General features: G+C 34.2%; 1 protein-coding gene across 4 annotated transcripts in view; it reads left to right on the forward strand.

The window, feature by feature from the left end:
• The window catches only part of WDR7 (WD repeat domain 7), a 299,900-nt gene that overhangs the window by 114,139 nt on the left and 171,560 nt on the right, over positions 1-14,201 (forward strand). For all 4 annotated transcript variants that reach the window (XM_019722246.3, XM_019722262.3, XM_074339915.2 and 1 more), the window contains one exon: positions 6,320-6,436. In XM_019722246.3, the coding sequence (XP_019577805.3) occupies positions 6,320-6,436 (117 nt within the window). The remainder of the gene's footprint in view (positions 1-6,319; positions 6,437-14,201) is intronic.

Consider the following 14,201-nt stretch of genomic DNA (forward strand, 5'->3'; position numbering starts at 1 on the left):
GAGAAATATAATTTTTGTTAATATTTATAAATATTCTGGTATATATTTTTCTTTCTGAGCCCTAACAGTATTGTTTACTGCTTCATTCTAATCTTCAGTGAAATAATAAAATTATAATGAACTCACATGATTTTATATTCCAATATTGGTTAAAGTGCTATATTTTAAATGTTACTCTATTAAAATTTAGTATTTAATCTTTGATTATTAAGTTAATCTCATGACACTGAAGTCTTCTGAGTTCATATTATGTATCATTACTCAGATGTTACTAGCCAGCAGGAGAAAATGATTGTAAAAGAAATTTACAAGCTTTTGAAAGATAAATTTTAGCACAGTGTACCTGATTTTACTGGTGGGGCTAGGCAAGTGCAGCCTTGTTACATTGATTTGGAAAACTGTATTTCCATATTTACATTTTAAAAAATGTTTTTCTAAAGTGATTAAAAATATTGCATACAAATGGGAAAGGTGTGTGTATGTATGTATATACACGTGTGTGTATGTAATCTCTCTCACAGTGACGAGTGATCTAAGTATTTCGAAATCTAAATGGTGTGACGCTCTCCTGACAGCCTTCCACCCTTCCACGCCTTCTCTTCCTTCTGCTTCGAGCCATAGCACCACCCCCCGCACTCCCTTACTCTGCCATGTTCACACTTAACTCCTACCCAATTTCTGCTCCACTCCGCTTTTTCCTTATTTTTCTCCTGAGTCACAGCATAGAACCCATTTATAGACACCTATTGTCTGGCATGAATGTACCTTCATTTCTTTATTTTGCGAAATCTGTATTTGGGGACTAACTGGTTTTTCACCACTTTCCATTAATTTTTTGTGTATGTTCTTTATTGTATCTCTTTGCTGTCTTTATCTCTCTATCATCTCTTTATTGTACCTTTTTATTGTATGTCTTTTCCCAGAGCAAACTTATTATTTTATTGTGTATTTAATAACATAATTTGTGTCATGAGATTGAAGGTATTCAGTTCTATTCAAGATGTATTTATTGAACTTTTGTGAAATGTTCATTATTGCCTTTTATGGGGATACTCAGAAAGTAAATAAGTCTTAGATTTTATGGCACAGTTTGACAAATAAGTTCACTTACATCAAGTACATAAGAGAAAAGCAAAGTACCACCATATAATGGGTTGATGTTTATAATCTTGATTATTAATATGTAAAAAATTGAAGGTTCCATGTATTTTCTATGTGGACTGTTCTTCATATTTCTCAGGAATATTTCATCATTTTATTGACAGTGAATAGTGATGAACTGATTTTTATGTTTCCAAAAGTTTTGTTCTTTTATACCAGAAAGAAAGTAAAACAATTTTTTCCTAGTCTTTGTGTCTCATTGAAAATAGCAGTGTATTCTGGCATAAACCTCAAAATTCTCAATTATCTTTACCCCAATCCCAGAAATATACAGTTTTTGAGGCAGGCTCTGAGAAAATAAGGTTAAGTTTTTGTTTTAGTTGGATGTAATGGGAGGGTGGGGATTCAGAGTCAAAATGAAATTGAGTGATACGTAGAACCTTCGACTGTATCTTTTTTTCAAGGCAGGTTTATTAAGATATAATTCATTTGGTAAAATTGGCTCTTTTTAGTGTACAGTTCTATGAGTTTTTAAAGAATGTGGATGGTCATGTTCCCATTCCCACCATCAGGATGCGGGTTATTTTCCTTATTCTGAAATATTTGCTCCAAACACGCTGTTGTCAACTCTTTTGCTGTACCCTTAGCCTCTGGCAACCACTGATTTGATTTCTATCCTATAGTGTTGCCTTTAAAAGAATGTCTGCTGTAATGTTTGCCTATTATCATAAGATAGAAATATAATTAAATACTGAGGCCGTTAGAGATACCTAAGTTATGGCTGGGAATTTTAAAAAATGTTATTATTCCTTCTTTTGCAGTAGTTTCTATGCTTTGGAGGATTAAATAATGATTTTTGCTCATCTTTTACCATAACTTTATGGTCCAAAAGTTCAAAAGGAAAATTTTCTGTCATTTCCTTAAAACAAACTGTTAAAATTCATTTTAAACAACCTGTACCATTTGGATTTGAGCATTGATGGTAGTAATTTGGTCTTTCATTCTCAGTATTTCTTACCTTTACATCCTCCAACAAAGGTTAGGAATCAGAGATATTCTATTACTGTCTTAAGGCCCAGTTTGACTGAAGTTAGGATGTTTAGCTGATCTTTAAGAAATAAAATGTATTATCATTTTGAAGTAACCGAAATTAATCTTTTTTTATTGATTGGTAACAAAATAACCCAGGAATTTTGACTGAGGACTAACAGAGTGATTTACAAATATAGTCAAAACCAAGAATATAGTTGAATAAAAAAAAATAAAATAAGAACTGAACGTTGCTCCTTCCTGAAGCAAGAAATATACATGGTGACTTTTCTTACTGTGTGCATGTTCTATGTGGTCCTTTTTTTCCCTGGTTTTCTTCAGCTACACGGCAGGAAAGGTACCAAGAGGGTATATAGAAGTAGTGTGGATTCCTTGATTGATCTGGAAGGTTCGAAAAGCAATCATTTTTTTAAAACAGCTTTATTGAGATATAACACACGTGCCATTACATTTGCCCTTCAAAGTGTCACAGATCAGTGGTTTTTAGCATATGCAGAGTTGTGCAGCCATCGCCACAATCAATTTCAGAACATTTTCATCACCCCAAAAAGAAACTCTGTTCCCTTGGTGTCACTCCCCTTTCCCCCATCCCTCCCTTCCCTAAGCAGCCACAGCTGTACCTGTGTCTCTGTAGATTTGCCTGTTGGGGACATTTCATATAAATGCAATCGTAGCAACGTGGGGTGTTTTATGACTGGCTTCTTTTACTTGGTACATTTCCTTTCATTGCCGACTGCTATTCCATTGCATGAGTATTTCACAATAATCTATTAATACATTGCGATATAGTTTATGTTTATCAGTTGACGGACTTCAGATTGTTTAAATTCTTTGGCTTTTATGAATAATGCTGCAGTGAACACTCATGTCCAAGTCTTTGTGTGGACGTAGGTTTTCATTCCCTGGGAGTGGAATTGCTGGGCCATAATGCTAACTCTGTGTTTAACCTTCGGAAGAACTGCCAGACTGTTGATGTTGAGTTTTGAGAGTACCTTAGATAGTCTAGGTACTAACCCCTTGTTGGTTATGTGATTTGGAAACCTTCTCCCAGCGTGTAGCTTTCCTTTTCATCCTCTCAATAGGGTGTTTTGTAGAGCAAAAGTTTTTAATTTTGATGAAGTCCACTTTACCATTTTTTTTCCTTTTACGGGTTGTGTTTTTGGTGTCAAGTCTAGCTTTAGACCTCAGAGATTTTCTCCTTTTTTTTGCTAAAAGTTTTATACTTCTTTGTTCTACATGTACATCCATCATTCATTCTGAGTTAATTTTTGTATAAGGTGTGAGCCTTAGGTCAGGGTTCGTATTTTTGTCTGTGGATGTCCAGTGGTAGCAGGTGATTTATTGAAGAGACTGCCTTTCCTCCATTGAATTGCTTTTGCACCCGTCAGATGTCTGCAACAGAACAGTGGTGTTCTGTCATGCATATTTGTGTGCATCTTTTTATGGGTGCTCTATTCTGTTAACCTAGAGCCACAACATTTTAATAACGTTATATGATAAGTTTTGAAATGGGGCACTGATTTTTCCTACCTTATTCTTTTTTTCCTCCAAAATTCTTTTCGCTATTCTAATTCCTTTGTCTTTACATATAATTTTAGAATAATTTTGTCTATAGCTACAAACATTGTGCTGGAATTTTGATAGGAATTATGTTAAACCTGTACAGCAATTTATGGAGAATTTATATCTTTACTGTGTTGAATCTTCTAACCCATGAACATGATATGTTTCGGTTTCATTTATTTAGATCTTCTTTGATTTCTTTCATCAGTGTTTTGTAGATTTCAGCATACAAATCCTGTATATGTTTTGTTTTTTTTTAGAATTACATCTGAGAGTTTCTTTTATTTTGAATTGATGCCAAATTTTGTCAGATGATTGATATGATCGTAGGATTTTTTTTTCTTTTTTACCTTGTTAATATTTTAGATTGTGTTGATTGATTTTTGAATATAGAACCAGACTTGCATCCTTGGAATAAACCCCACTTGGTTATGGTGTATAATTCTTTTTATATGTTACTGAATTCTGTTTGCTTATATTTCGTTAAAGATTCTTGAGACTATATTTATTAGAGAGATTGATTTGTAGTTTTCTTTTATTCTTGTGTTTTCTTTTTTTCTACCAAGAGATAAAGGATTTTATACTCCTTACTTTGTTTTGGAAAGCATTGATCAAAGAATCAGTTTCAGCATAGCTACTTTGTCTTTCTACCTTGGCTACTTTGAGGTATACATGTTTGCTCCTTAAGCTTTGTCCCAAAATATTGAATGCCCTCAGTTGAACAGTTACCTGGTATAATCCCAGAACTCCATGGAGGGCTTGATAGTATTTATACTCAGTATCATAATCAGTACCCATAATTCCTCATGGTTGTGTAGTGGTGTTCTGTCATACTGCCTACCCTGGAGCTCCACTCCTTGAAAGACTCGGTGGTGAAAGGATATTGGGGTTTGATAGCAAAAGACCTACATGTCAATAATGGTTCCTGAATTTCGTAGCTGTGTTAAGTTGAGCAATTACTTAACCTCTCTGATTAAATGAGATCAATTTAAGTGGATTTGTAAACTTGTTACTACATAAATACCAGCTTTATTTTCATGGGACCTTTTAATTTTACAGGAAAGGAAAATGGTACTAAACTGTTCCTTAATATCTTTTTCTGTTTCTCTGATCATTTTCAGAATTATCAAGAGTTAAGTAAGGAATGAGACGAAGAGCTTTCAGAGATTTATATTTTGATTTAATAATACAGAATAATGATATTTGATTTTGTATTTAAGCAATAAATGTTTAGGAATGTGGCATTTATCTTCTCCTCAAGACATTTTTAAGTAATATACTTAATACCATTTTTTCTAGTAATCCCCTCCTTTATTTTAATATTTTATCTGAAAACTCAGCAACAAAATGATACAGCAAAGGGATGGCTTTGGCATTGTACATACATCAGGCACCCTTGATCCAGCACTTTTCATTTTTTATGTTGGAGCGATTCTGAACAAAATGGTGGTACTATCGAGGTGTATTCTCTTCCCCACATTTAAGTTGTTAGGAACTGCCTACTGGTAGGTCTAGTTCTGGATCATTCATGCTGTTTTATGACGAAGATTCTTCCTCTCTTGGTGCCTTTCATAAACCAGAGGCAACAAGGTTGAATTTCATATAGAAATGTTTAAGTTAATACACCTTGGAAGAAAGACGTTCTTGCGTATTTGTAGCTTTTGGTTTTTAGAATATTTTGATGGATGCTATGTATGACGTTATTATTAAAGTACATAAGATTTGATTAGAAGATTCAGTTCCAAAAGCTATTTCCAATGGTGAGATTTTTGTATTCCATGGTTGAACAATACCTGTTGATAACCATATGAAAAATATTGAGCCACCCGACTCTTCTTGCCTAATTAGAAATAATGTGGTAAATGTAAATTGGCAACAAAGTATATCATCAAGGATGGGAAGATAAGTAAGGAAAAGACATTTGTATGAACTATCAAATTCTCAGGTGATGTTACAGAATGGAAGCTTGGGGAGCCCTGATCTAGTTCCCGGTCTGTTTCAGTTAGGTTCTTTCAGTGGGATAATTATCTGAGCGAATATCTGATTCCTTCACATGGCTCTGTTATACTCTATGCGATGCATTTCAGGTCTCCTACCTTGACCCAGGGTTCAAACCCCTCTTTTGTCATCATCCTTCTTCCTAGCCCCCAAATTATAAGCAAACTAATAGTAAATAAACTTATAAAATAGTCCTTCACTTTCTAGGTCTTTTTCTTTTAGCATAATTATATCTAAATCAGCTAAAGTAACCATAGTAAAAACCTTGAAAGAAATCAAGTGAAAATGTTATTTACATCAGCACCATTTTTCTGTTTTTCCCAGATCTTATGAAAAAAACATCAATATTGTTTGTACCTGTGTGTGTATGTGTGTGTATGTATATGTATACACACACACACACACACACACACACACACAAGAAATAGAATACACATGAACATTTGGTTCATTACTTGGTGCCTTCTTAAGTTTGGTGCTTATATTGTATTTTTAAACAATGTATTGCATTTGCATCCAATAAGCAAGTTAAAAAAGCTTTAAGAGTTTATATCTATGTTTCTTTTAGTTCTTAAAAACTTAACCTTGTGGTTCCCCTTTGTTTTAGCTGGGGTCTCAGCAGAAGCCATGCAGACAATCACCGCTGCTCCTGATACCACGTCGGGGCCAGAAGCCAAAGTCCAAGAGGAAGAACATGACCTTGTAGATGATGACATCACAACTGGTAAGGGCATCACATCCTTCACATAACCTGCATGCGCCTTGTCCAATATTGGAAAATGGCTTTAGGTCATTTATAGTGGGACTAAATATGTTGGTGGAAAGGATGGAAACTTGTATTGATAGAGTGTTTAGTTTTATAGGACTCTTTAGCGTCCTTTTTGATCTTGAAGTGGAAAGAAGCCGAACTGTTTATTTGGTCCAGGTTTGCTTATTGTTGCTGTAACAATGAACCTGCTAGCTGTGCATTTGATTTTCTGGGGACCTTCTAATTCAGAGGTTAGGATCATCACTAAAGCCTCAGAAAACGTATGGGAATACACCTATTATATTACAAGAGGTTTTGCAATTATAGGGTAAATGAGAATTCTGAAGTTGGAATAGCAATATATGCAATATAGACTACATAAGGAAAGGTTCAGATACACTTTGTATCTATACTATACAAATAAATGCTGCTTTTAAAAGTTATTTACATTGCTCGACTAGTGAACATTCTTATCTGTATTATCACATAACCAGGCATAAAGTAAAATTTAGGAAAGCCATACAGCACATATATTCAGCCCATCTTTTTATAGCCTTAATGCAGTTCCAATTACTGGATCTACAAGTACATTCAGCTCAATTTCTCTCAATGCACAGAGGATAAAAACAACCTAGTATGTATAGGCATTTTTATTGGTGTTAAGAATGATAACCTTTTGTTTTTGGAGCAGATGGTTAAAATATAAAATCTGATGATATATATCTATAATTATCCTGAAGCAACAAATATTAACTTAATAGTAACCAATAATTTGAAAAGAAGCAGGCCCAGAAAATATCACTAAAATTTTCCACTAAAATTAAAGGGAGAAAAAAAACAAACGGGAGGGGGTTTTTTTTGTTGTTATTTTTTTTCTTTTTCTTTCACAGCTCTGTGTGTTATTTACTGTTACCACCTCAATGCCTTTAAAATATATTCACTGGGAAGAAGTTGAGGGAGCATAATGATCTCCCTGGAAAATATACAAACCCTGTATTAAAAGAAAAACCCATAGCTGTGCAACTGCTGCCAATAAGTAGTTGACTAAGTTGGAAGCATCTGGTTTTCAGTAAAAATGAGATGATGGTGGTTACTATTACTTGTTACTTTTAAATTCTTTTTAATGTATCATTTCATTGATTTTTAAAAATCATCCACCTTGAATATAAATTATTTCAGAAACTTTCAACTTTTCATAATTATGGAATTTGTTTCAGTAGCTACTAAAGGAAATTATTTGCAGATTTTTAAAACTAGTTTTTGTTTTATTCTATTTTCATTGCTTTATTTTATGCTGTTATAGATATTTGGTTGATTTTAACTACCTGTAAAATTTTAAAGGCGTTCTTATAGATGTTTTACTATATATTATTTTCCTGTAAATTTTAAAGGCCTTCTATCTATAAAAAGTGGTGGTATAATTCATAGGGAATAAGAAAGTTACCTTTTCAATGGTAGACTGACTCAATTTGCATTCTGGAATGAAAGCTAAATTTTTGAGCATTCAAGTAAGCATTCTTAAATCAGTACATTGAAGCTCTGCCTTATACACTACCAAAGCCATGAGACAGCACTATACTACATGATGGTGTTTTTATTTGATTGTTAAAAATAGTAAGAAGCTTTAAAACGAAAATCTAGTTTTGGAGAGTCAATTAATGCTCTGCAAACTTTATTTTAATCTGTAAGAAGTTCAGTTAAACATATGTGATGAATGGCTTTTATCAGTTGATCTATTCATTTCATGCCATGGGTTCTAGAGGCAAGAATGGTCAATGTCCAAAGAATTTAAATAACTAAAAAAGGCTTCTTTAACATGTTGTCAAAGCAACTAGCATGCTGCAGTCTGTAGATCATTCAGGTTGCCTTTAGATTCTGTGACTTGATTAAGACGTGCTATAGATTTTTGTGAAGGTTTAGAAGAAAACCATATTTCTCTTTATTGACTAGAATCCTATATAAATTGCATTATGAAAAATATGGTAGATGCATTGAGAGAAACCTGTTTAAAGCACAATAATCTTATTTTGGGATAACCAAATACAAAAGGGAAAACAGGTCAGGTTAGCCATTCACTTTGAAAAATCTGTTGTTGTTTTTTTCCCGGTTATTTAAAAGGAATTGCTCTATTAATATCGCCTATAAAATAAATAGAAATTATATCATGACAGAGATATTTGCCTGTAGTTTGAGTGAATTCTTACTTGATGGCTATAGTGACGCTAATATGCATAGTTGTATTAATTTTATATTTGTAGTAATCTGGAACTTAATTCTTCAGTAGAATTAGCTGACCAAGATACCAGTTAAAACATGAAGTATAACTCAGTGCTTTTGCTCTAGGCGGAATAGTCATTTTGGGAATTTTTCTTTTGGGTGAGAAATGAATGAGGTGTGGAGGTTGTCTTACGACACTTGAACCAGAGCCTGGCGGTCTTTGTTAGTGTTTGTTCCATAAAAGTAAGGAACCATGTGTGTTGGCTATGATCAATTGGAACTAATTAAATTTCTTTGAAATGAAAAGTCTTAACTGGAAGAGAACAGCTGGAAAAACTGGGAAGAAAAAATTGAGTCTTGATTGAGACAGTTTAAACCTTCTTGCTGTCATTTTGAAAATATGCTTCAGCTTCTTTCTATATCTCTTTTTTTTAAAGCTAATATCTATTGATCGTCTCTACAAAGTAATGCTGCAGTGTGCCTTAGTCAACACACATACTCGGTTTTACTTAGCATTCTATCTTAAGGTTCATCAAATTCTTTCCTTAACCAACATGTTTTAAATTACCTACCAAAGCTATATTAGCTATTTTTACATGTTAATATTATTTTTAATGTAGAAAAATATTAAAACTTACTCCATGTTTTTCTTTTTTATTGTTCAGTATGCATGGGAATGTACTTACTTTTTCAATGGCATTGCTTCAGGTTTTGCAATACTCTATATTTAAAATCTGTTTTACAACATAGTAGATTTAATGGCATTATGATTGTTTCTAGATTATTCATAATTTTAGAGTCACAAGAATATTACTATAAATCTGTGTATTTGCTTTCGTATGTATGCTTTTATTTGTAGTATTATAATTTACATGTTTACATAGACATAATATGTAATCAATATTTGTAAATAATGTGTTCTTATTTTCATTACAATATTAAGAGGTTATAATTATATTAGTAGAATAAATACCACTAAAACTGACATATACAGAAAAAATTTTAGATAATTCATAATCCATTTTTTTAAGGTAGACCTTTTAGGTGACTTTGTTAGCTATCTTTATGTAGTTTTCATCATGGTAAAGGATGGCATTCTGAGTGGGGATGAAGCTATACATCCCCTAAATGTTGCATTTGAAAGCAACCTTCCCATAATTGCAGGTTAAAAAGAATTTTTGAAGGGTTTCATTCACAGACCTGCATGGATCTGTTTCAGAAAGTCACTGTATTCTTCTGAGGTTCATACTGCAGTGTCCTGCCTCTTGTTCAATACTGCAAGGACACAAACTGACCACATAACAGTGATAAAGGGTCAAGAGTCACTGACATTGTCAAGAAAAGACAGCTTGGTAGTAGATCAGTAACACAGTTGACAGATTCAACTGCTTACAACAAAAGCAACGATGATATATGAATCTGGATGGGTTTGTTGTATTTTTTTGTAAAACTTAAATGTAATTGTTAAAAAAAAAAAAGATGAGAAGTGCTATAGAGAAAAGGAAAAAATAGAGAAGAGTAAGAGAAATTGAAAGTAACATCTATTGACAGCTTCCAGTATCCACGCACTTTACACTTGACTTTTAAACATCATTTCTTTAAAGTGGATACCAGTATTTTTCCAGCTATAGATGAGGAAACAAGCTCAGAGAGGTCACTTTTATAAGGTCACGCTCTTAACAAGTGAGAGATCTGGGACGTAGACTGAGTCCTGCCTGATTCCCAAGCTTATGTGTGAGCTTAAGCACCACCCCACCGTGCCTCACAATTCTCAAGCTCGTTGAACTTCAGCAGATTTCCGTTTTCTTTTGAAATGTGAGATGATGTTAGTCTACCTTCATTGCTTATAACATTAGGCATAAGCCTGATATTTGCCAGATATCCTCTCTTATTTAAAATGCAAACTTATTATTCAAAGGTAGACCAAGAGATGATCTTTTGAGAAAAAATCATTACATACATTGCTTTAAATTTTAGGCCATTATTTAGGACTACTGTGATATAAGACTGTACATATAAGTAGTGTTCATTACTAAACAGTTGTTTTATTCACGCATATATAAATGAAATATTTATTGTTTCTGTGTATCTTTTTGAAGTCATCAATATAAAACTGACTCTTGAGCATATTCATATACTAAAGTCAACATCTTTAGTATATTAAGATAGAGCTGAAAAGGACATCTGGTCAGAGACTAAATATCGATTTGTGCATTTTACCATTTACTAAAACTTCATAAAATGTTTATATGTTTGTTTTGGTTGAAAACTAGGAAATTCGTCCTGTTCAAGAACAGATAAGTTGCAAAGAACAAAATATATGGCATTATATATTCAGAAATCAGAAGTACTTTCTAAGCATAGAGACAGAAGCCTTATATTTAGTAAACTAGAATAAGACTTTTTCATTGCACGTCTTTTCTTTCTCATTCTTTAATGTATGATTAACAGTCTAAAGGTAGTACGAGGTCTGTGTGAATTTTAAATCGTTTGTTGTAAATTGTGATCACTACCCTTGCTTTTGATTTCAGAATATTAGCTACTACAAAATATAAATTTACTATATTAAGGTTTTGGGATAGTTATACATTACTAACACTGGGACTTATTTCCCACTCGGTTTTCATGAAAACAGATCTCAAGAAAAATAAAACTGTGGATTTCATAGTTTTCTGAGTGAAATATGTCACTCCAAATCATTTATACTTTTCTGTACTTTTTTTAATCGGGAGGATGAAAATGTAAATTAAAATATTTCTTTTTTGTTTAGTGTTTAACACTCAGTTTTAGTTGCATATTGACAGAATTTTAAGGAGAGTATTTCTAAATATGGTGTTTGAGAATTTGTGTCCGGAATATTAAGGTACAGACCAAATAATGACTTTCAGTCATTCATTTTTTTCTCATATTTTTCCTTCTGGGTGACTCACTGACTTTCCCTTTTTTTCTTTTTTTTTTTTTTGGTTTTAACTACCACTTACATGTTAATGACCATTAAATCTGTCTCTGTAACCGACGCCTTTCTGCTATCAGATTATGTCCTCCTGCCTTAATGTCCCATAGATACCTAAATACCAAGTCCAAAATAAGCTCGTATTTCTTCCTAAAACTCATCTCCTTTTATTTTTGTATCTAGTCTAAAGGAATCACTAAGGGAAAGGTATCATTAACCACCCCACGTTCCAAACTAGCAACCAAGGAATAATCCTGGCTCTCCCTCTTTCCCACAACGTCCACATGTAGTTGGTACTGGTTCCTGTAAAATGTTAATTATCTCCTGATGATTTTTCTGTTCCCCATTTCCACAGAGAATACCTAGGTCCAGACTCCCAGTTTTTCTGCTTCCGATTATTATTACATTCTCCTGCAACCATCTCCCTGTCTCCATTCCCTTGCCCTCGGACAGCTCATGTCTTCCATTACTGTGAGACTTGCAGAACCCAGTTCATCACCCCTCACCCTCATTAACTGCTGCTTAATGGCTTCCCATTGATTATAGCACAAAATCCAAGCACCTTAGTGAGCTATCGAGGGTCCTTCAAAGACTGAGCCCCATCTCTAGCTTCGCCAACTGCTGGAGCAGCACTGAACTTTTCCCCAGAGTTCCCTGCTGTTTCATGACTCATACTTTGTATGTGCCACTCATCCGGCTGGTATGTGCTCAGTTCTCTCACACATGTGCTGAAGTTCTGAGGGTTCCCTTCAAACCCAGCTTGCGTGTCACCATCTTCCTGAAGCTCTTCTAGACCCCCCTTATGTGAGATCTCCCAGTGTGTTGTGTGCACTTCTGCTGTTGCACTCTGTAATACTGTTAAATAACCACTTCACCTGCCCTCTCTGAGTCATGTGTGGACATGTGACTCACCTCTTTGTATTTCTAGCTTTAAAATAGCACCTTGGTACCTAGCATCTTCTCAGTTGTTTATTGAATGAATGATTGAATTAGTAAATCCATAAGATGACTCATATTTCAAATAGCATTCCTTATATACTATATACTATAGATTTACTTATATGTATTTATTATTTACTTATATATATTTACTATATATTTCTTATTCATATGTGTGTGTGTGTGTGTGTGTGTGTGTGTGTGTATTCTTAACCTCTCCCCTTCTTCTTACTGGGTATTTAATGGCTCAAAAAGCATTTGCAAAAGATTAGTGAGGGAATATAGGCTTATTTCCAGATAAACTATCTCTCGATATTGTGAAAATGAGACTTGAAACAGATCTAAGTGCATGATTACGTCTACTGAATTAGTAACTGTTGATTCCCATTTAAAAGTTTATCTTTTTCTCTTGGAAAACAATATGCCTTCAAAATTAGGAAAACGATGTGGTCCATGGGATTTAAATGAGAAAAGATATAAAAAAATACCTGAGGTAAATGTGTTTTGTAACTTAAATCTTAATCAGAGGATAGAGGTGGGATGTGCTATTACGGGATGCACAAGTAGAGAAATAAACCCTTAGAACTCTCGCACAGAGTCCCCTGTGGTCTGCGTTGACCCAGACAGACCCTGGAGATGTGCTGATGAATGATGCTCCTGGTTTCTTGTAAGTCTGTGAATCCCTGTTTGGTTGCTCTCTCTTTAATCCACGCTTTTCTTCCTCCTCTATGTGTCTCCGCCATTGCCCTGGGAGCTGTGCCACCTCATTCTTGGGCTCAGCTCTGTCAATGAAAACCCAAATCTCTTGTGATTTTCCTGGAGCTAGAGTTACCACGTAGCTGTTCTCCAAGAGATCCCTCTGGGGCTTGGTGGGCCACTTCAGGAGAAGCAAGGTGGCTTGTATGGGAAGATGGAGAGAGCGGCAGGGGACAGATACTCAGAGGAAGGAGAGAAATGCAGAGTTTCTCCAGGAGACTTGACATTTAACATACTCCACTGAAGAATGAGAGTGTGCAATCATGTCGTGTGACGGTGTACATGCTGCTTTGGTGGCATTCCTCTGGGTGTCTGCCATCAGTTATGTAGCGCTAAGAAAACTTGCTTTTTATCATCCATTGAAGATTGCAAGTTACACACTCCAATTTAATGTGTTCAGGCTTACGTTTAAAGGCTTGGCTAGGGTGATCTGCCTAAGAAAAGGCACAAAAGAAAAAGAGGCAAGAGCAAGGACACAAGATGGCTGATAAATAAGCATTTGAATGTTCAGTTTTTCTTTAAACTTTTTTTAGACTTTTATAAACAGGAAATCTACTTAATATCAATGTATTTTCACCAAAAAGGTATTTGTGTATTTAAATGAATTAAATCTGGTCAAGTATCAGAGGTGCCATAACGTAAATTAATCACCTGCTGCCTTGGCACCTTATCTTTCATAATGATATTTTCTAATAATAGCACTTTTATTTTTTTTAATGTGTGTCTACACGTGTACACAGTCTGTTTGCATATAACACTTGAGCAAAGGGTTGGTCAAATAAACAGTGATGGACATTATATTAGCAAACTCATCTAAAAAGAACACATTTAAAAATCAGTGACTTAGTAGCTATCACAGTAACGCACTGGCGTTTA

The sequence above is a fragment of the Rhinolophus sinicus genome, chromosome 4 (assembly GCF_057876585.1).
Source record: "Rhinolophus sinicus isolate RSI-liver-muscle chromosome 4, RSI-T2T, whole genome shotgun sequence".
Taxonomy (NCBI): domain Eukaryota; kingdom Metazoa; phylum Chordata; class Mammalia; order Chiroptera; family Rhinolophidae; genus Rhinolophus; species Rhinolophus sinicus.